General features: G+C 44.5%; 2 protein-coding genes across 3 annotated transcripts in view; both read left to right on the forward strand.

Moving 5' to 3' along the window:
• Positions 1-5,701, forward strand: part of MOB1A (MOB kinase activator 1A) — a 37,078-nt gene extending 31,377 nt beyond the window's left edge. For both annotated transcript variants that reach the window (XM_082356640.1, XM_082356639.1), the window contains exon 6: positions 1,108-5,701. In XM_082356640.1, the coding sequence (XP_082212766.1) occupies positions 1,108-1,185 (78 nt within the window). In that variant the 3' untranslated portion in view covers positions 1,186-5,701. The remainder of the gene's footprint in view (positions 1-1,107) is intronic.
• A 5,882-nt stretch (positions 5,702-11,583) lies between these two features.
• On the forward strand, positions 11,584-21,914 carry BOLA3 (bolA family member 3). Its single transcript, XM_082356665.1, has 4 exons — positions 11,584-11,740; positions 13,920-14,043; positions 16,153-16,241; positions 21,669-21,914. The coding sequence occupies exons 1-4, from the start codon at positions 11,687-11,689 to the stop codon at positions 21,732-21,734; spliced, it is 333 nt and encodes a 110-aa protein (XP_082212791.1). The 5' UTR covers positions 11,584-11,686; the 3' UTR covers positions 21,735-21,914.
• Positions 21,915-23,694: the final 1,780 nt, after the last annotated feature.

Genomic DNA, 23,694 nt, shown 5'->3' on the forward strand with positions numbered 1-23,694 from the left:
AGAGTAATTTTTAGAGACTTATTTATAGATGTAGAGCTAAGCATGCAGGGTACTCGTGTTTTGTTCCCTTTTCCATGTTTATTTCTTTGATGTGCATAGCAGCATAGAAACCATTACCCCCATTTTGGACCTTTTGCCTCTGGAGAGACCTGCCCCAGGTCTCTGGTTAAGATATGACAAGAAGCACCAAACAAGAAAGCTTGTCCATACCCTCCTGTTCCATCGCCACTGCTGGGTAAAGGGATGCCATGGAAAAACATCTATGGTTGGGTTGTTTCATGAGATGTCTATGCCTAAAAGAGAAACTTTTGGAAGAACTCATTAGCTACTATCTTGGGTTAAGTTTCCAGAAGTCCACTTCAGGCCAAATCTTACAAAGCCAGCAGCTAGAAACTTCAAAAAGAACCACCCCCTTCAGAGGTGTGGCCTGTTTCCTTATGGGCCCTTAGTTGGAATTAGAACTTTTTAGTCAAAATAATTCACATTGTTTGAAAAAGATATCAAAGAATAGGGACTTGTTAGCCTAACTTTCGAGATATATAATTCTATATGCAAAATATAAATATGTCTCTCTAGATATTTTGGAGGGAAAGCAGGTAGCTTTTCTTTATTTTTTTTTTTTCATTTTTTTTTCTTTTATCTTTGTAAAGCAGGTAGCTTTATAGTAGATATTGTATGTCACAATTCTATGTGCCACACAAAGGAGAATGTACAGTGCTCTCTTCTTTGTCTTCCTTCTGAGATTATTGCATGGCATAGATAGAGTGTAGATATAGATATACGAAAGTAAAAGGTCTGCTGCCCCAGATGAGGCCACTATCAATGGTTCAGTGTCTAGTTTTCAGATAATTTCTGTGTAAATGCAAACATTATACGATTTTGATTTTACACAGGATCATGCTAACATGTACGGTTGCTTATTTATTAAGTCCCCTGTATTTTAAAACTGGGAGTAAAAATGACCCCATTATAAAATGTTCATAGAGATTATTTCATCATTCTTTTGGATTTCAGAAAGCTAGGGTTGGGAAGCCCTTCTCTGAATGACATTTATAGAGTTTTAATTTTAGATCTGTTTTTAAATTTTATTTTTCTTCTTTATTTTAGGAGTTTAATCTGATTGATAGGCGTGAGTTGGCACCTCTTCAGGAATTAATTGAGAAGCTTGGATCGAAAGACAGATAAATTTTTCTTCTACAACAGTTACCCTCTTGCTTCATCTACTGCTAGAGCTATCTCATTGCTTTCTGTTATAGACTAGTTATACAAACTTTAAGAAAACAAGATAAAAAGACACCTATTTTCTGTGTCTACTGATAAAATTGTCCCAAAGGTAGGTTGGCCTCATACCTTCAGAGTGAGAAATTCAGGACACAGCTGAATCTGAGGCACTGTGTGACCACTGCTGTTACTGCCATAGAGCCATACTTGGTTGTAGAATGTGAGGACTAACCTGTAGTTTATTAGTTTACTTATTCTTTTACTGAAGAAGATGATCGACTCTGTATCAGGTGACAGCATGATGGATATTAAGAATTTCCAATAATTTATTAACAGGTTTCCAGAACAAATTTCCTAATAATGCAATCACAGATCAGTTTTATTCTGCTTTTATTTTACAAATAGAAGAGGTGTTCTAAAACTTCCTTAAGATTTAGAACATTTGTGTCACTTTGGATAACCTTGTAGTTTGAAGTTTGTATGCTAGTGTTTTTTTAGGTAAGATTATATATATATATGTATATTTTTTCAAAATCCGTGATTGCAGTTTAAATCATCATACGATATGTGGTATGGGAGTAACCAAAGTTATTTCTAAAAGGACTTTATTTTTTAACCTTTATTTTAATCTTTATTTGGGATTTTATTCACATAAACCTCTCTAAATTTTTAGTGTGTGTGTATCAAATAATTTTTTTAAGGCATCTAAGGATCGTCTTGCGGATTTTTATTTTGAAATGCTTCATTCAGATTAATTTTAATATGTAGGTTTTGTCTGAGAAAAGGAGAACTTCCAAAAAATATGACAGCTTTGGGTCTCAAAAACCATTATTTTCATTCATGTTTGTTTCAGAGGCCTTAAAATTTGGATAGGAGAATGGAAGAAAGTACTTAGAGTACTTGACTATTTTATTTTGAGTTTTCCTTTAAAAAGAAACTACTTTTATACGTTTTTATTGTGACTTGAGACTTAGTTTAGTGTAGAAATGCACGAACCTTATCCCAATAAGGATAAAACGTAAGGAAAACCACAATAAAAAACCTTGAAGGTGTACACATTTTATAACCCAGCTAAAAGTTTGATGTGCTGCCTGTTCTTTAATGTGTGTGTGTGTTGGGCGAGGAGGGGTAATATGTTTAAAGGAGACAAAATGGGATAAGTAAAAAAAAAAAAAAAAAACTTCATTCTGTTAATAGTCAAAGGATGGATTGGGATTTTATTCTGTTTTGTTTCTGTATTAAAACTTGAAATCATTCTGTTTCTATTGGGATAAAAAGAATCTTCTCCTTTAGTGAAGAAAAGATCTAATTTTCCTTAGGTTTCTAAGATTTAGACTGTTTAAAATGTAACGAGGCACACATATTACTAAAGACTTGCCAGACTGGCAACACTTTAATTTCATCAACGTTCTTTGTTTCAGAGCTATGATTTTTTTTGCAAAGTACTCACCATCTTCCATCTTGATAACTTTGGTTGAGGTTAAATTTGATAGGGTTTTATTTTTATTTTTATTATTCCACTAGAATGTAAAGAAAAGAATTGCTTAGAAACTCCATTTTTGTAATAACCCAATTTCAATAAATTCTTAAATATATGTAGAATTTTAAAGGAAACAAAACATTTTATCTGATTTAGGCTGAAACTGTACATCGTTGTTTTGGGAAATAAAGAGTAGAAAATTCCCTTACGAAAAAAAAGAGAAAAGCCCTCTATGAAACATTCCATAGTCCACGTTTTAAGAATATCCAAAGTCCCTGTCAGGCATTCTGTATGTTTATGTTGATCATTTCCAAACAAGAAAGAAGGTTTTTACATGCCACCTAGAATGTTACTGACTCTTGACTTTGAACATTGTTGGCTTTAATTAAGTATGCAAGGAATGAAATATTTCTCACCTAGGATTGTACTTTCATCATTTCTAATATTTCACATATCATCAAACAAAAGGGTTCTCACTTTTCTCCATTTATTTTCAGTGATAGAAATCCTCCTTCTCTTCATGACTCAGCCCTAAAACTAACTAAAGATGGCCACATTTAGGACAGTAGTAGAGGCAGCTTAATAATGGGACATAAATTTTAAAATTTGTTGGTAATTTGGGAATTCAGGTAATTCAGAATGTCCTTTTTTTAAAAAAAATAAAAGCATTACTAGGTTCCCAAGCTAATCTGGCTTAACCAACAATGCATCTAAACATTGGTGTTAACATTATTTGTTTACATCCAAGGCCAGGGAGTTGAGAACAGGAGAGTTGGAGGAAGGGGAGAGAATAGGGAGAGGATGACACCTTTCTGACTTGGCTGGAGGGTCAACCTTTGATTAAAGTTGGAAGAAATCAGTCTCTCTTTGACTCCTCTCAATCTTGATTTATCTCCCTGAATAACACTCCCCTGGCTCCTCCTAATCAGAAGTCATCTCTCAGTGTCTGATCACTGCCCTTCACACCTGACTAAAATCATGGGTTGGACAGTACTTGCTAAATTATGCAGTTAATCCTATGGTGCTTTAATTTCCAGGCCTTTAAAAAAAACTTTGGGCCTGGAAAGTTTTTTTTTAAAGGCCTGGAAATTAAAGCACCATAGGATTAACTGCATAATTTAGCAAGTACTGTCCAACCCATGATTTTAGTGCAGATTTTTGTTTAGTGCAACTTCCTTGTACTACAGTTTTTGTATTGACAGCCAAATGTATCCTTTATTCTCCTCCAAACTGTGAATAAAGTGATTTTTAGTGGGCTGCCAGCTAACAAAGTATTTCCTTTCATCTTAGACTTGTAGATCCCTAGCTCATGTAGCTGCCTACTTGAGAAATGCACATCTGTATTCATCATGACATTGATAACAGCAAGAGGAAGGTTTTTCTAGTAATGCAAAAGCAAGAGGAACAATTCTGGTGGTGATTTTAATTTTTCAAATATTGTTGAGGTTTCTTGATTATACTCTTGGCCTTCTCTCTGAGCAGTGAGGTCACATTAGAAGTGGAGAAGCTTCTAAACATAACATCATTACCTTATAAGCATAAATAAATCAGTACTGAAGAGTATTAAGTCCTAGAAATTTGTTTCTAAGCAGCTCCAGTCATGGTGCTGGTGTTACCCTTGCCTGGTTGTAGGAGGCTGTCTCTCCTGTCTAGAATTCTGGCCTGAAAATACCAGCTGGTACACCAAACAAAGCAGCTTCAACAGGGACATTATTTCCTCTTAATATCAGTTCAGTAACTGGATTTGGTTTTTTACTGTTGTACAATTCTGGAAAAGAGGGAAAATAAGTAGTTCCTCAGTCTTCCTTTGTTTTTGCATTAGATTTTGATATTTCAGACTGTAAAGGGCTTTGGGGGATGATATTGATATTACCTGTGATAGCAGTAATTTTATTGAAGCAACTGCATTGAAATTCACTTGGGTTTTCTCTCATTATCAGATTCTTTTCCAAACAAGTATTCTGTAAATCCAAATGGATTACCAGTGTGCTATAGATTTATTATAGAACAACATTCTATGTTTGGTCTACATTGAAAATAGTTTAAGTTAGTCTTGGTTATCATCTAAAATACTTTTAAATGTTCTTTACATGAAAATTTATTTTGTATTTTTAAACCTTTAGGGGCTTTATCTATTTTTCTAAGTCAGTTAACTGTACTTTTTTTAAAAAAATATTTTGTATCTACTTTTGTAACTTCATCAGAATAAAATATATTGAAAGAAAGGAAGGACTGATGAAAGTATGTCTCAACACACTTGTTTCTATTTAAATGTGAAACTTGAGATTTTTGCAGGTTCTGTGGAAGGTTACCTTTGCTTACCATTTAGTAGCGAAAATGTTTTCTTAACTCTTAGAAGAAAGGGAAGTTCCTAAATGAACTAAACATCTTGTAATAGCAGGCCCACCCCCAAGGAACAGACTATGCCTCTGGATGCAGTGGCTAAAACCCATCCCAGACAAAAAATAAGTTGTCTCCTTATCATGCTAACCAAGCTCTTGACCTCTTTTGAACATTCCTGGTTGTGAGATTGAGAAAAGGGAAGAGGAAAGACTAGACTCATTAATTTTCTGACCTTGAAATTGAGTACTCGGCTTATCCATAAGTACTCGGCTTATCCATAAGACACCCCTCCCCACCCCAAACAGACATTTTTCATTATTATAGGAGAAATATTACAGTTATTTTTAGAGGTTCAAATTACAGATGCCTAATTTTAGGTCCATTCAAAATAGCATTGCTAGAATTGTTTTGACCTTTTTTGAGTACAGTTAATGAAAACTTAACAAAAGTGGCTAAATAATATGGGTTAACACTCATTTTGTATAAAGGTATGGGAAAGCTAGTAATCAAAATTTGGAATCTCTTTTTTGATGGTTATATTTCAGTAAACTTAAAATCTGTTGCAAAAGTGTTAAGTTTGTGAAGGTGTCTAATGGCTAAGTTTGAAAGCTATTTTTTTTTTTTTTTTAATAAATGGAGAGATATCTTTATTTATTTATTTTTGGCTGTGTTGGGTCTTCGTTTCTGTGCGAGGGCTTTCTCTAGTTGCAGCAAGCAGGGGCCACTCTTCATCGCGGTGCGCAGGCCTCTCACTGTCGCGGCCTCTCTTGTTGCGGAGCACAGGCTCCAGACGCACAGGCTCAGTAGTTGTGGCTCACGGGCCTAGATGCTCCGCGGCATGTGGGATCTTCCCAGACCAGGGCTCGAACCCGTGTCCCCTGCATTGGCAGGCAGATTCTCAACCACTGCACCACCAGGGAAGCCCTGAAAGCTATTTTAAACTTTATAAATGAGTAGAAGAACTCGAATAATATTTGGGAGGGCCACAGTCTGGATTTGAACCTGCACAGCCAGAAACAGTGTCCAAACCATGCTTTGGGCCTTCTTTAGCAAATACCCCAGTGCTGTTGAGGTAGGTTTGGACACTATAGCCTGCATTGTTGTTGCTGGCCACTAGATGTCGGTGAGCCTTACCTCCTCCCCAAAGCTAGATGCATCTGCCTTGACGAGAATAAAGGATTTTACCTAGCACCTCCTTCCTTTCGTGTCTCTTCCTAATCAAAAGCTTAAATGGGTGGCTCTCACTGGCAGATCCTAGGTCACATAGCTCTCTTCTGGCTGCAGGAGGGGCCAGGAAAAAGTTTCTGGATTTTACTTGGGGTTCAAAGTTCATAGCAAATTGATGAACAATCCTGGATGGTCCAAAAGCTTGGACAGGCTGCTGTTCTGTGAACTTTTTGCTCCTGTTCTGTGAAAAGATGAGGAGTTTTCACTATAATGTAAGTATCTGAGTGTACTGTTTAGCTCAGCTGACATTTTTTTGTAGCAGATTTGCTAACTAAAAGAAGTAGATTATTGATTCAGATTCTGGCCAAACTCTTTATCTTGTGGCTGACCAGCATTTTGAATATCACTTCCTTAGAGGAACCTACCTGTTTTAGGGGAGACTTTTAGCAGGTTTATCTCATTTAATCCTACAGCAACCTGTTGAAGGGGTGACAGTTGAGAGGTATGTTAGGAATTTTTCAGTGTTTTTTAGGCTATGTCACAAAAGCTCAGACTTTGAATACATAGTGAGGTGGGTCTCTTTCTCTGGCTTGCATTTGTAAAAGTTCTCTGTACTCAAGAGTGCTAGGAGACTCTGTAAAATAAAATGACTGCAATTAAAAAATCATCCCAATGAGGTAAAAAAAAAAAAGATGTATCCAAATAGATCCTACTTAAGGAATTTTCTGCAGTTAGCTCAGATATAAGTATGAAAGCTGGGAGTGATCATGGACTGATACAAGTGAAGAGGAGAGAATCTCAAGTTCAGGCAAAAAGAGTAAATGCAAAAGGGAGAGACCCATTTCTGGAGACCAAAGGCATTATGCTTCTAATCATAAAGTAAAACTGGCCTTTTTTTAAAAAATAAATTTATTTATTTATTCTTGGCTGCGTTGGGTCTTCGTTGCTGCACATGGGCTTTAGTTGTGGTGAGCAGGGGCTACTCTTCATTGCAGTGTGTGGGCTTCTAATTGCAGTGGCTTCTCTTGTGGCGGAGCACAGGCTCTAGGCATGCGGGTTTCAGTAGTTATGGCACATGGGCTCAGTAGTTGTGGCACATGCGCTTAGTTGCTGCACGGCATGTGGGATCTTCCTGTACCAGGGCTCGAACCCGTGTCCCCTGCATTGGCCATTGCACCATCAGGGAAGTCCCTCACTCTATTTTTTATGCCACCAATACTCTTCTTTTGCATTTTTCATCCAAGTCCTAAAACTGGCCTTTGATTTGCTTCTATTATAAAAAATTATGTGAACTGTTATGTTGGAACTAATTTGGAAGTCCAAGATGGTGAGATTGTTCTGAAAATGCTTTTCTAAAAAGGTTCAGATTCATACTGTGGAGCTAGAATTGTTAAACCACTGTCAGTCAGTGCATACCCTTTTTGTCCCATGCCATGCTGGGCCTTTGACATAGGTTACTAAAGCAAGATCCTGTCATGGAGTTTATGGACCAGTGCGAAAAACAGACACATACATAAATTGATAGTTCTAAAGGGCTATTTTGTGTAGTAAAAGTTATGCAGAAGTTATGGGCCCTTAGTTTACTGTGGGGCAGTCAGAGGTGGCTCCCTGGAGAAGACAAGGCTTGGACTGACTCAGATGGGTAGTTACCAAATAACCAGAATCGTTGCATGGTTTGCATAGGGAGGTATAAGCAGTCCAGTATTAGTGAAGGGTATATTTCAGTTGGGCAGGTAGGTAGGGGTTAAATCATATGAAAGCACTTGGATTTTTACCTGTAGGTGATGACTCTGAAGGATTTTAAGTAAGCAAATAAATGGACAAGTTTTCATTTCAGATGGCTCTGACAGCAGTGTGGAAAACTGAGGGTAAGAGGAGGATACTAAAGCTTTAATTAGGTTAGGTATTAAGCCCCAGTTTGGTGGTGTGGCCTAGCATAAGTGACCCCATTTGGTGCCTGTGGTTTTCTTTTTATTTATTTATTTATTTATTTATTTATTTATTTATGGCTGTGTTGGGTCTTCGTTTCTGTGCGAGGGCTTTCTCTAGTTGTGGCAAGCGGGGGCCACTCTTCATCGCGGTGCGCGGGCCTCTCACTATCGCGGCCTCTCTTGTTGCGGAGCACAGGCTCCAGACGCGCAGGCTCAGTAATTGTGGCTCACGGGCCCAGCTGCTCCGCGGCATGTGGGATCCTCCCAGACCAGGGCTCGAACCCGTGTCCCCTGCATTGGCAGGCAGACTCTCAACCACTCCGCCACCAGGGAAGCCCGGTTTTCTTTTTAATAATAGGAGTCATTCAACTCCTCTAGTCATTCATACTAGAATGAATGAGCATACTTTTAGCTGATCACTTTGAACAACAACTGTAGGTCCGTCTGATATATGGTGGCCTTGGCCTGCAGCGGCTTGCAGCAAGATTTCGGTTCCCTGGCCAGAGATTGAAGTCAGGCCACGGCAGTGAGAGTGCTGAATCCTAGCCACTAGACCACCAGAGACAGTGGCCAGTGACAAGGCCCTGGCCTGTCGGTTTTTAGAAATGAATTTCCACAAGGAGATGGAAAGTAGTGAAGCAAATAAAGTGTTTATTAGGAGGAAAAAGAGTATGTGTGAATAGACACACACAGGCGGACTCAGAAAGAGTCGTGCCCTCGTGATAGTTTGAATCACTTAATATGGGGCATTTCTTCCGGGTTTCCTCTGGCCAATCATCTAGCATTGCCTGGCTCTGAGTCCGTATTTGGTTTATCTCAGGGTCCTCCCTGTGTGCATGCATCTCTTAGCCAAGATGGCTTCTAGTGAAGAGGCCTATGGGTAGGTTGACATCATCTACTATGTGTAGTCGGGAAGGTCTCCTTGACCTCGAGAATGAGAAATATGTGGTCTCTGTCTCTTATGTGGGCAGGGCTCAGCTCCTCTCTGCCCCTGCCATTACTGTTATCTTAAAGTGTCCACTGGAGGCAAAGTCCAGCTATTTACCCTGTTCCTGCTGTTACTTCTATCTGGAAGTGTAAACAGAAGGCTGTCTGTAAATGTCTCCTGTCTCACGTCCAACTGTTACCCCACAACTGGGTTTGCCTCTTGGTGGGTGTCAAGCCAAATGACACAACCAAGTCAAAGAGGAGGAGAAGGAAGGATTTATTGCAGCAAGTAATAACACTGGGGATCTTTCCCAAAGCAGTATCTCCCCAAGAGCAAAACTGGAGAAGTTTTAAGCTAAGGGTACATGCATATTCATGAAGGGGCTTGAGCAGAGGAGAATTCAGTCTAGAATTGGGGCACAGGTTGACAGAGTCAAAGTTTTAGTTGAAGTCACGAGGGTCAGGAAAGATCAACATCATTTCTTAGCTTCCAGTTGATCTGGTGGCTGAGCTCTCAAGGTGGGTGGGGATGGTGTTTGAATTCTGCAAAACAGCTCAAGAGTATGCGCCAGGCTAATCTTTACCGTTGAAACAGAACTGGGAGTCTTTATAAGTGATTTATTATCTTTGCTATTGTTACTTCTCTTGCCGGGTTACAGTCGTTTGTTCCTGCATTCTTTTATTTCCTTAAGATCATTAATTACTGAGACCTGTTCAAGGGCAAGCGTTGTGGCCAGGCTTAGATCACAAAATGACTTAGGCCAGAAATGGCTCATGTCAAGAAAGCCATGCCTGATTCTTTTTCTCCGGGGACCTCCTACCCTATCTGCTTGCCCAACCCATCCAAGTGCAACACTGAACATGTTGATTGTATAAGCCAGAATGCAATACGAAAAAGAGCTGGTACATCCTTCAGTGTATACCAGACCACATGCTGCAAATATCCTATGAGAGAAAGGGCTTGGCTGAATTTTGGCTTGTGATATCTATCTGAAGTATTCCAGCAGTGGGGCAGATTTGCTGATAATCATACTGAAACCGCAGAAATGTGTCTCGGGGCTCCAAGGAGCTCTGGTTCTTTATGGCTCAGCGCAGAAAGAATGCAGCAAGAGGCAAAGTGATAGATAAGTGATTTATTAGAATAGGATGCTTGTGAGGTTTACAAGCAGCCGGCAAGAGGGTGCTGCCCCAAGAGCTTAGTGGGCTACAGTTCTATGATCAAAGGAGAAGTGGGGAGGGGGAGAAGACCACCACCTTCCTCATTCTTCAGTAGATGTCAAGCTTCCATCATCAGTTCATCCTCCATGTCAGGTGGGGGAGTTTTCTTGTCCCTACATGGTCAAACTGGGACTGCTGTGGCACAATGGAAATGAGCAAAAAGGCAGTAACATATACTAAAATGTGATAAATCATCTCAGGTTTCAGTATAATGTCACCTTTTCCTTATATTACTGTTTTCAGTGCATGCAGAGAAGTATGTCTTAGGCATCATCAACTTCCTGAACTTACTGGGTAGGATGTGGGTCTCATTACACCATTGTTTTATTGTTTTGGGGCATGTCTCATGCTTCTGTTGCATGGTTTTGTTGCTAGGCAAGCCTGCTTGGTTTTGTGATTAAGCAAACCTACTTTCTTGGGTGATCGTTAACTTACAGGGGTCTTCTATAGTTTTTTCTTTACTTATGATTCCTCAGTGGGATTAACTATTTAATCACCTACTTTGTCCCTTTACTCAGTCCCTATCAATACCGGTCCCTGATGGTGTCAGTTTCCACTGCATTGTGAAGAATCCAAGGTCTGTGTCTCCAGCAGCATCTCTGCTGGGCCGTGTCCTGCAGGCACCTTAGACTCAGACAGATCCAAAACTGAGTTAGTCGACTGCCTTCACCCGAAACCTAGTTCTCCTCTACTCATTTCATTGTCCAAGCCAGAACCCTGAGAGTCCTCCCTGCCGCCTTCATCCCTTCATCCGCCAATCCGGTCACTGCAGTCCATCCACCTCCCAGGTGTCTCAGTCCACTCCTCCCATCCCTGCTGCTGCTGCTGCTGCTGTAGTTCGGGCCTCAAGTCTCACTTGGACCATTGCAATAGCCTTGGGACTTCTGTCCTCGTCTCCAATTTCAGCCTCCTTCTGTCCCCGCTCCTTGCAGGAGCGAGTGATCTTTCTAAAACGCGAATCTGAAAACGACTCCCCTGCTTAAAATCCTCTCCTGGTTCCCTCCTGGAGGGAGAAACCCAAGCTCCTCAGTTTAGCAGCAAGTTTTCGGGTGGGGAGTTGGAATGGAGGCGTTCCACCTAGGGCACCAGGGTCCTTGGGACGAGGGAAAGTCCTGCAGGACCGAGCACCTAGCACCGGCTTCTAGGCAGAGGAGGAAGGACCCGCTGGGGGCGAGGCTTGGGAGGCAGGAGAAGCCGGGCGAGAGCCAGGGCAGGGGGCGGGGCCCTGGGCGTGGGGGGTGGCGTGGGCGGGGCGGCGCGGCCCCGGGCGTGCGGGGGCGGCTCGCGGCCTCCGGACGGCAGGGGGCGACCTAGCCCGTGGCGGCGGCGGCTCTGGTCCCAGGCTCCGCGTCTTTTGGGCGACAAAGCGACCTCAGACGGTGGGCCGCGTCGGCCGGGCATGGCGGCGTGGAGCCCGGCCGCGGCAGCGCCTCTGCTCCGCGGGACCCGCCGGGTGAGCGCGGGCGGGGACCGGGCTGCTCTCCCCTGGGCGGGAGCTGCGCTGGGACCACGGAGCCGGCCGCGGCCGCGGCTGGGGAACTGGTCCACAGAGGGCGGCGCGCCGGGCCCAGGGCCTGCCCTTCATTTCTCTCCTTCACTCACTCGTTGGTTCGTTCATTTAGTGGGCCCGACTACGGGCACTGGGAGAAGTGTCAGGCCCGGCGCGTGCTGGGGAAGCTCCCGAACGGGGTGGGGGTTGAGGCCGAGGGGAATAGATACATAAACAGTCATAATACAGCGGGCACGGGAAAAGCAATGTTGATTTACTGAGCCGAAGACATGGGACTCATAACCCGGAGTCGCGGCGTGCGTGCCGGGGACTGTTGGCTGGGTCAGAGCTCCGGAAAGTCCGCCTGGCTTCTGTGACCTTGACCCTCCCCAAATCCCATACTCCCGGGGTAGGAAGCCAGCAGAGGGCACTCACCACGCGCCCTGCTAATTTTCTCTCCCCCCTTTCTGATTCATTCTTTCCTCACTTCATCCACTTCTTTCGCTTTCCTCTCACATTCCTCCTTCTCTTGGACCTGCCTCCCCCAAGCATGAAGGGCACTTCTGCTGGTGACTTTCAGAGTGGACAGTCGGCTTTCCGGGGATTTTGTCAGTAGATTACTGGTTTAAAGGCGCTCGCTGCCTGCAGATCAGCTGAGATGAGGAAAAGGCTTCTCCCAAGGAGTCAGCAGTGCTAACCACCCTCACTCCTTAGTGATTGCCGCTTCTGCCTGCCACCTGGCTACCCTCTGCCTTTGCCCCCCAGGGCACTGTCTTCAGAGGAGGTCCCATTCCCCCCCGGCCCCCAGTCTTACCCAGGCCCACAACTTAAGATTCTGTCCCTCTGTACATCACTCACACAGCCTCCCTCCAGATCTTTCTCCTGACCTGCATTTCAGTTGCCTGCTAGAATCAGGACTTCTTTGCAGGTGCCCAGTACATATGCCCTGAATCGTGTGGTTCTTCCCCTGCTCATTCATTCATTCACTCATTCATCCATAACCCAAGTCCTCCTGAGGGTCTGCCCTGGGTCAGCTCTGGAAGACTGCAGTAACAAGACAGACTCAGTCTTGGCCTCTAAGACCAGTTGGTGAAAGAGTCAGTGCACAGGGCATTTTAAGGAAGGAGCTCTGAGGTTCTATAACCCAGGACCCTGCTCTGGGCCGTCAGAAAAGGCCTGAGGATGGGCAGGACTGAGGAGGTGAAGGGATGTTACCGTCAGCACCAGCACTTGATGAACAGCGCTCCACCCGCCTTCCTCCTCCAGTTAGGGATGCTTGGTACTACTCCCTTTGTAATGATACTGTTATCTGGGAATCTTTCCTGACTTGCTTCAAAAGGCACTGTTACTTTGGCACCAGGAAGCCTGTCTAACAAAGTCCAAAATCTTTAGCCTGACATTGAAGTCCTGCCATGCTCTATTTTCAGTCTCCCCTTTTAGCATGTGGTCAACACAGCCAAGGAGCTGCCGACATGGTTTTGTGCTGTTTCATCTGTAAGGGTTGAGACACATTCCCATCAGAAGCACTGGGTCCTTAGGGTAGCCACTGGGGGAGGGGGGAGTGTTACTGCCAATGGTAAATAATCTAAAAATGTTCTGACTTCAGGTCCTTTAATAGAATTCTGTTTCTTCTCCCAGTAAGAATTGCAAAGGGTAGCTGGCTTATTGAGCAGTAGGTCACAGGGTTACACCCCACTGGAGAGAATGTAGAGTGTTAATCAGGCCTAACGGGTGGGTGGCATTTGGCCCCATCAGTACATGGTCATTGGCGTGCTGGCCTAAGCAGGGCACGCCTGAGCCAGGCTGCCTGGCCTCTCCTGACTCTGCATCTTATTAAGGGATCCAACCTTGGCATATTACTTAGTGCTTCAGGTGCCTCACTTATTAAACCATCATCATGATAGTGTCTCACTAGCATGAGGAGTTAAACATTTGTTGAATTAAGTTGGGGGCCTTGTTATCTCTAGAGTCAAAGTGAGTTATTTACAACTCCACTCCCCCCTCAAAAAAAGTTTATTCTGCATCCTGGAGAGCTTAAATGGACATTGGACACCATGCAGTCCCCCTGACTTAGCCCGGGGCCCAGCCTTGCAGGGGAGGGCAGGGGGGGCCTGCACAGTGACTCTCCTCTGTTCTGTGGCAGCTTCCTCTTCTCCACTGTGCCCAGCGTATGTTTGCCTCGCAGACTGAGGGGGAGCTCAAAGTGACCCAAATTCTCAAAGAAAAGTTTCCTCGAGCTACAGGTATCAAAGTCACTGACATTTCAGGTAAAGTTTTTCTCATCTTTCCCACAGAGTTTGGTAAGATTTTACCCACTGGAGGGGTAGAGGGCAGGGGGCTTGGATGGAACTCGCCATCAGTGGCTTCTCAATACATGTGGCTTTTGGACACATAGACCTTGGCCTCTCCCGCTGGAAGGGTGGAGGTGGGGATGCAGAAACATTGGTGGGGAACTGCAAGGACTTGTGGTTGCCAGCTTGGCCCAGCTCAGATTAGATCCCTCTCAGTCACCCTGGGGCTCAGGTCCACAGCCTTTAATTTGACTTTGAGATGAGCCAGACTTTAATTTCCCCACATTCTTCTGACACCCTAGAATGCCAGAGCTGGAACAGACTCCAGGAAGACGAGCCCAGAGAGGCCTAAGAACCTGCCTAGCCCTTCACAGGGAATAGGCGGCAGAGCCAGGACCCAGGGCAGACTCTGTCCTGAGCCCAATGACCAGCCCCAGCCAGGCCCTGCCTTTCTCAGATGGCCGCTGGCACCTCGAAGTTCAGGCTGACTGTGAGTCAGGAGCAGGCTGGGATATCAGCTTCTGCCCACACCAGACGGGGAAGATAAGGCCTTTATCTAGACACACATGTGGAAGAGCTGGCCAGGGGTGGCATCTCCCACACCCAGACACAGTCTTTGTCACTCTGCATTGCTCGAGGGCTCACTGGCTTCTCTGGGAACGTAACATTTACAAGGATAGGGAGAAAGTTTAGAAAGTAGTTTTATTCTGGACACTATAGGAAATTAACCAATCTAAAGATCTGTTGGAATGGTAGGTTGGGTGAGCCCTCTGCAGGGGTCCCAGGGCAATGCTGAGGTCTTTTTTTTTTTTTTTTTTTTAATTTATTTATTTTTGGCCGCGTTGGGTCTTCATTGCTGTGCGCAGGCTTTCTCTAGTTGCGGCGAGCGCAGGCTACTCTTCGTTGCGGTGGGCGGGCTTCACATTGCAGTGGCTTCTCCTGTTGCAGAGCACGGACTCTAGGTGTGTGGGCTTCAGTAGTTGTGGCTCGTGGGCTCTAGAGCGCAGGCTCAGTAGTTGTGGAGCACGGGCTTAGTTGCTCTGCGGCATGTGGGACCTTCCCGGACCAGGGCTCGAACCCGTGTCCCCTGCATTGGCAGGCAGATTCTTAACCACTGTGCCACCAGGGAAGTCCCATTGCTGAGGTCTTGATGTCACCAGTCCTGTACCTGCCTCAGGCCCAGTTAGGGGAGAGCTGGAACTTGACCTCCAGTCTCACTCTGCCCAGCCCTGGGTAGAGTGCAGAAAGGGGATCAAGGCTAGGAACCTTGGTTTAGCCAAAGCTTAGGCTCCTAGAACACATGAGAAAAGCTTAACAAAGCCTACTGAGTTCTTTCTTGCCGCATTGTTTCATGCTAGAGCAGCAGGTTTTATTATCATCAGTCATCAACACTAGCTCTCCAGCCATGTGGAGACAAAGCTCGGGCTGGGGGTGGATGGGTCCACACAAGCTCTGCCTTGAGCGCGTCCCCGGATAGCCACCTCCTCCCTGCTGCAGCCCAGGGGGAAACCCTTAATGCTGCTTGTAGAGCAGGGGTGCTGGAGAGCCCAGCTCCGTGACCAGCATGTTTTCACTGTTTATTGTAATGCTGTGTCCCTGTCTCTCATGCTTCCTTGTTCCTTTTATTTTGGATAGTATTGCACATGGTTTTTGAATCAGATTTTAGTGTGTTTTTGCATTTTTAAAAATACCAATTGCTAGTTCTTTGGGAGATGGAGCCCTGAAATTCAGTCCCTCCCACCTTCTTCCATGGCATTTGCTGGTTTAATAAAAAGAAATAGTTGGAAAACCTACATTTCCTAGGCTTTGCATGTTTTGTGCCTTATCTTTCCTACCCCAGAAGCAAAATTCTGGGCAGTGCAAGTGCCTTACCAAAGGAAGAGCATGTTTTGGATTGAGGCAGCCTGCCAGGAGGAGGACGTGGTCAGATTGTAAGCCATGATCTTCTAACAATCTTAGCAACTTTCTGCTGAATGATAACGTTCAGACCTTCTTTGGATTGTGTGGTACTTACTTCAAGGACATAAGGAACTGTGGCTGCTGTAACTTAATAATTGAAACACTTTCAAATCACATTTATTTCAGGAGGCTGTGGGGCAATGTATGAAATTCAAATCGAATCGGAAGAATTTAAGGAGAAGAGAACTGTCCAGCAGCACCAGATGGTAAATCAGGTCAGTAGAGGCTTTGCCACTGGTCTCCGCATCTGAAAGGGCCTGCAAGTGGGGATGGTATTGTACCACCAGTCCTAGGAAAGAATAATGCAATACCACAATCATGTGAACAAGACTCAGGATCCGAGAAAAACATAAACTGAAACTATCTGGGATCGGATTGTAGGCAAATATGAATTTTATTCAAAATTGAAAACAAGCCGCCCAATAGTTATTTTGCATTTCCCTGTATAGTGCTACCAATGTTTACTGTGTACTGTTATTGTTGCATATTGAATAGTATTTGTAAACACAGGAGTATGAAAATATGTATGTTTTTGTAGATTTGAACATTTTTTTAAGCCTCTTTTAGGACTACTAAAGTAGTCCTAAATTGGGTAAACAGGGATGGCCTGATTGAAAATTGCTCCAGCTGCCCCAGACCTAGTAACAACAGCAAGGGTCTGGAACATCAGATTAAACCAGACTAAGGCCCAACATATTCATTTTCTATGCTTATTTTACTTGGAATTTATTCCAGCCTTGACCCTTGGGCCTATGTCTATAAACTCACCCCATTCAGCCAGTGTGTTTGACATCATTCTGGAAAGTTGCACTTTGTGAACTAGTTTAACTTTTGTAAAGCACAGCTTTGGTCATGAAAGTCGAGTCCAGGTGTTCCAGACTGCTCTTCCAGGCCTTTCCCCACCCTTCTTGGCCCAGATCCTCCATCTGGGCCCTGCCCATTGGTCTCTCCATGCATCTGGACCTTTGTCCAGATCAGACCTCCTGCCTGAGCTGCCCCTCCCTCACTCCTCTACCAGGCTCAAATGCTGCTTTCCCACCTGCCCGGCAGGGAATGAATGCCCTCCACCGTCTGACTCCAGCTTTTCTGCCTTGTGTCCTGGATACTTAGGTCCCTGCCGCCATCCCTTGGCCCTGCCAGCCCTTTGTGGTCCGGTTGCTTGTTGGATCCATCTTTGGGTTCCTTGTGGAGTCCACCTTCACTTGGATGTGGGCACGTACAGCCCTAAGGCATGCTGCTGGTCTGACTGGGCAGTCTGGGGTGAAACAGCAACCACTTCTGTCCTCCAGAAGCACTTCTAGCCCCATGTGATCCCAGGGGTTGGAGCCAAGGTAGAAGACAAGGCAGGGAAGACCCAACTGGCCCAGATCATCCCCAACTGGTAGGACTTTGGGTTTTGTTATCAAAACTACTCAGGCTGCCTAGTGCAACTGGGCTCCTGGGGGTGCTGTTAAGTACAGCACATCCCCTGGCCTGAAGCCATGGTTACAAGGATACAGGTTCTGGAGTCGGACTGCCCACATTTCAAATCTGGGCTCTGCTACTTTCTGCTGTGTGACCTTGAGCAAGTTACTTAACCTCCCTGTGCCTCAGTTTCCTAATCTGTAACAGGGAGAGTAATAGGATTTGCCTCAAAGGGCTCTTTTGAGGATTAGTGGTAAAGTCATGAAAAGCACTGAGAACAGTGCCTGACACATGGTTAAGTCCTTCATAAATGTCAGCCGCTGTCACCATCATCACATTGTTACCTATAAATGCTGTGAGGAACCTGCGCCAAGTTCAGGGGACAGCAATTTCCTCCGCTTGGGAGAATATCACCTACATCATCTTGGGCTCAAGGTTTCCTTTGGGCCCTTACTGAACATGTACCTTCCCTGGCCCCATCCTTGCTGGAGAACGTTGCTCACTTGTCTGTCGTTGCCCTGGAAGCAGACTATGCAGGCCAGGCCCAGGTCTTTTCTTTTTCTTTTCTTCTTTTTTTTTTTTTTTCGTAATTTTTATTTTATATGGGAGCATAGTTGATTAACAATGTTGTATTAGTTTTAGGTGTACAGCAGAGTGATTCACTTATACAACCCAGGTCTGTTTTCTTCACTGTTGTGTCCCCAACACCTAACAAAGGACCTGGTACATAAAACAGCTCAATCAGTATTTGTTGAGAGTTTATAGAGAGTAAGGAGAGCTGGCCTGGGTTTTGTTATTGATTTACAGATAAATTAAATGTTTAATGCCTGAAAGGCTTTCCATTTCAGAGAATTCACCTCCTGGCATTGATGTACTTTTAACCTGGAGCAGCTACTGCCTGGGTTACCATAGCAGCCGCTTTGCTGGGCCAAGCACTGCTTGTCGTGGGGTGGGTGATGCAGGAGGCAGTGGCAGAGGGCGTCACTGCCATATGCTTTGGGCCAGGCCCCAGCGATGGCAGGATGATGAGGATTCCTTCCCCATCCATCCTATCCCCACCCTGGGGAGCAGCCACACAGAGGAGAGCAAGCGCCGTGTTCCCTTCTGTGTCGGGTGAGCTGGTCCATCCCAGCTCCGCACGTTACAGTGAGACTGGAGCTTCAGAGTTCTCGCTGGTGAAGATCACGTGAGGTGCTGGCCAAACGTGCCCGCCTTGTGCTGGCATGGGGAAGGCGTTTGGTAAATAGCAGTTGCCCTCTCCCTTTCTCTGCCCTCTTTCCTGTCTGTTGTCCATCATCCTTCCCGAAGGGTGCCTCTGCCCTTGTTCTCCTACTCAGAACCCTCCCGTGGGCACCCTGGTTGCCCATGGAGCCCAGTCCCACCCTCATCTGGGATTTCCGATCCTCTGTGTGGTCGGCCTCAGTCTCCCCTCCGTGGGCCTGACTCAAAGTCAGGCTTTTCCTGGTGAATTGCAGCAGGTTCCCAGCCTTTCCTCACCTGCTCTCCTGGGCCCGGTGCCCTGTGCCTCTCTGCCTGTTGCACCTCCCGCGGTCCCGCTCCTGGGCTACCTCCTCCACAAACGGCCAGTGCAGTAGCAAATGCTTCTTCCTACCAGTACCCGTAGCAGTGCTGAGCTGGCTTGTGGTCTGGCAGCATCCATCACTGTCTGTGCTGAATCCATTTCTTGTGGGCTTGAGTTACTTTCCTTACCTTTTTTATCATTTTCCCATGCCTTTTTCATTTGTGTCCCCAGCACCCAGCATAATGCCATGGGCATAGCGGGTGCTGAAAAATGTTTACCTATTCTACATCGTATAAACTGTGGGACTTTGGCCAAGTCATTTCCCCACTAGGGCCTCAGTTTCCTGACCTATTTAAAGTGACCCAAGTGATCTCTAAGGCCCTCTGTAGCTGTAAGATCCTGTGACCTGTGTTGGGGAGCCCTCTGAGGGCTGCAAGAGAGTGGGGAGAAGGCCCTGGAAGGGGAAGTGCACAGGGCTTAGGGATCAAAGCCTGGATGGTTTCTCAGTCCAGGGTCTTTCATGTGAAGCTGTGACTGGGCCCTCATTTAGCCACAGAGGCTTTAAGAATTGTGGCCGAGACACAGGGACAGCCTCTAGGGAACATTCCATGCCTGCAGAAAGCAGAGAGCATGTGGCTCAGGGCGCTGTGTTTCGCTCTCGCAGCAGTGACATGAGGCTTTTTTTTCCAGGGGCATTTCTGCTTATCTGCAGAGCTGAGGGGCTTATTGTGAATATGGAGGTGGTGGGGCAGCTCATTGGCTCCCAACACAACCACAGCTCCTGGCATCAGGGGTGGCCAGGATGTCAGGATTCCCTGGGTTCAGATTCTATCTCACTTGCTGTTGCTCACTTGCTGACTTTGGACAGGGATAAACTCTATTTCTTTTTTTATCAAAGATGGAGATAGGACTAGATTATCTCTAAGGATCCTTCTGACTCAATAAACTTGACCGCATGTGTTAGTATTCTCTTTGTTGTAAGTGGCAGAGACAAAGTTAAAACGAGCATTAGCAAACAAAGGTAATTAATTGGCCCATGTAATGAAATTATCTAGATTCAGGGTCTTAAGTTCATCTGCTTGTTCTTTCATATTCTCTTTTTCTGAGCTTCCAGTTTCTGTATGTTGGCCTCATTTTCTCCTACTGGAGATGGGCTTTCTCTTCTTGGTGGGAAACAGGACTCCAAGTTGCCTCCAAGCGACAGTATTCCAGTATGCAGGCATACCTCAGAGATATTGCAGGCTTGGTTCCAGACCATGATGATAAATCAAGCACATGAATTTTTTTGGTTTCCCAGTGTATATAAAAGTTATGCTTACACTATATTTTATCTATCAAGTGTGCAGTAGCATTATGTCTAAAAAAAAAAATCTACATATCTTAATTTTAAAATACTTTGCTAAAAAATGCTAATCATCATCTGATAATACAGGGATGCCACAAACCTTCAGTTTGTGAAAAAACACAATATCTGCAAAATACAGTAAAGCAAAGTGCAATAAGACAAGGTATATCTGTGGTGACCAAGAGAGAAGGCTCTACACTGAAAAATCCCAGGGAAGACTCTGATTGACCCAGTTTGAGTCATGTGCCTCCCCTGGACCAGTCAGGCTGGTCCAGGGGCACATAGCTACCTCAGTACAGGTCAATTGGTAGTCCCACCAGCAGTACACAATTAAAGTGGAAAGGGAGAAGGGAGATTGCTGGATAGACTGGAAAAAAATGTCTACCCCACTGTGGTGTCTTGGGCCTAGTATAAAAGGACTTAGACTCCCATGCCTCATTCAGGTCCTGTAGTTTGTCTCCTGGTACTTCAGGAGCTAAATATCTATTTGATTGTGGTTGCCCATTTACACTTGGGCCCTGACATCATTTGTAGCCTTAAGCAAATCTCGTAATTTACAACTTTATTTTCTGATTTAGAGTAAAATTGGGGAATTGGTGCTGATTAGTGTGGTTTTATCTTTTTATTTAAAAAAAAATTTTTTTTTACATGAAGCTCTATATTTTCTTTTATTCAAGTAATTTTTTAAAATTTTGGCCATGCTGCTCAGCTTGTGGAATCTCAGTTCCCCAACCAGGGATTGAACCCAGGCCTCCGCAGTGAAAGCGTGGAATCCTAACCACTAGACCACCAGGGAACTCCCAGTGTGGTTTTAAAGAACAGCTATTCTTTGCTCAAAATAGCGAAACACAAAAAACAGCCTGAAAGTTCTTCATTAGGGGACAGGCTAAAAAGTTATGATACATATAATGGAATGCTATGCTGATACAAAAAAGAATGAGGGTGTGCTTTATGCCTGATATGGAAAGATCCCCAGTGTTAGGGAAAAAGAGAGTGCAGAACAATGTGTTTGAAATACTATCATTTGTGTTTTAAAAAGGTATTGGGATGGAATATATATTCATATTAGTTTGAATATGCATTTTTAAATCCTTGCAAAGATGCACATGAAAATACCAGCAGTTCTCTATTTGGTTTGGAGGTGGAAACTGGGGGACAGTTGTGGGAGGGAGACTTTACTGCATGCCTTTTATGCCTTTTGATTTTTGAGCCAGCTTAAATACTGATTCTAAAAAAAAAAGGAAACATTGTTTAAAGAAAGTGTGTGCAAAGTTTCCTACAGAGATAGAGCTATATAAAAATACTCCCATAGAGACTTACTGTAATCAGTGTCAAATACAAAACAATGATGATGCTCTTTTGCTTCCTTAGGCACTAAAAGAAGAAATCAAAGGTATGCACGGATTGCGGATATTTACCTCTGTCCCCAAACACTGACCACGCCCTGGCTGCGTAGATGTTGCTGCTGAAAGCTTGGATGTATCTTATTGCCACCATTCTTTCCTAGGCATATGACAAAAAATTTATCTATTTTGTTCATGGACATTTCCATATTTTAATTATAGAAGAATATGGTATCTATTTAGATGTTAATTAAAGGCAACAGACAACTAAAAATTTTTTCATTACAAAAATATTTATTTAATCCTGCTCTGTGCTAGGCAACATTCTTCTTTTTTTTTTTTTAATATTTATTTATTTATTTGTGCTGGGTCTTAGTTGCAGCAGGGGGGCTCCTTAGTTGCGGCTCACCAGCTCCTTAGTTGCACCACGTGGGCTCCTTAGTTGCAGCTTGAGGGCTCCTTAGTTGTGGCATGCGAACTCTTAGTTGTGGTATGCATGTGGGATCTAGTTCCCCAACCAGGGATTGAACCCGGGCCCCCTGCATTGGGAGCGAGGAGTCTTATCCACTGCGCCACCAGGGAAGTCCTGGCAACATTCTTAATATGGGGATAATGTAATTAATAAGCAGACCAAGAAAGACTATATGAAATTTTTGAAGAGTCATGAGTAATGCTTTTAGTTCCTTTATTTCAGAAGCATGTCCTTTTGTTCAAAGTGGTCTTGTCTTTGAACAGTTCTGTCCTGATGCTAGAGGCAGAATGGGGTGCCAGCTTCCTTGTCTTGTCAAGAAACTTTGTTTCTTCTCCTCTGTGAAACTGCTCAGGTCCCTTAATTTTACCAAAAAGAAAAGAAAAGACCCTTTGGTTTTGCTCTTCCCTTAGTTCACCACTCTGTTTCCCTTTCCCTCCAAACTTCTTACAAGAATGATCTTGGACCCTCAAGTTTCTTACTTCCTGGAGTGAACTCTGAGGAGTGTGGGCTGCCTGGATCAGGGTCTTCTTCACGTTTGAAGATCCCCCACCCTTTGCATGTTGGTGGGAGGTTGAGCCCACCTCCAGTGTCAGAAGCTGAAAAGGCTTGCTTTCCTAGCTCCTTGGCAAACAAGGCACAGGCAGATGATCTAGACTCAGCCAGATGGATCTGCCTTGAACTTTGCATTGGGAGCAAGTGACGCTGAGAAGCAGGGCAGTGGCGTATCCATTTTGGTAGCTGTGGCAGCAATATCCAGTGTTCTGGGAGGTGTCAGTGTTATAGGCCACTGTCTCTGGAGTCCATGACGGTTGGTAGTCACTGTGTCTGCAACATGATCTGGGCTCTGGCCAGTCTTCCTCTTCCAGCCCATTTTCAGAAGCTGCTTCGTCAGTGTTCCCAGAAATTCTATGATTATCCCCATATCCTTTCACTAAATTCTTTTCTGCTCACATCGGCCTGGTCAGTATCTGTTGCTTACAACCGAGAGCCCTGATGGGTTCACCCGCCCCTCACAGTGTGGCTCCTGCCCTCCTGCTCCCATCTCTCCACTGGACAGCTTTCTGAGAAATCACATCCACTGCCTCTCTCAGTCCTCCACATGACCTGTCACCATAGCGATTGCAGGTTGACCATCCACTCCTTCCTCAAACTCCTCCTTTGTGTTTCATGGAACTGACCACCAGAGAAATCACTGGTCACTATTAGTTCTTAAGATCCCTCTCACCTCCCTAAGAAATAAAAGTATGTAGGTAAAACAACCTTGAGCCCCAGAGCTTTGGAGCAGCACAAATTTTAAATACTCTGTTCACATACGGTGCCCTCATTTTTTGGTTTAAAATTATTCTCTAACCCCACAGTGTGGGGGAGGGATTGGTGTCCTGCCAAGGCAGAACTGCCTTTTACATGGAATAGATTCACTAAGTTGTATCAGAGTTGAAAAGACAGGATAAAACAGAACTCCTGAGGCCCCAGGGCACCTCCGAAAGACCTAGACACCCCAGAGGACAGCTTTTAGTTGGTATAGTGAGGAAACACCTAAGTCCCAGAGGCAAGAAGAAGGCAGTGGTCAGTGAGAACAGAA

The sequence above is a fragment of the Balaenoptera borealis genome (genome assembly GCF_965194805.1).
Source record: "Balaenoptera borealis genome assembly, chromosome: 15".
In the NCBI taxonomy this organism is placed as follows: domain Eukaryota; kingdom Metazoa; phylum Chordata; class Mammalia; order Artiodactyla; family Balaenopteridae; genus Balaenoptera; species Balaenoptera borealis.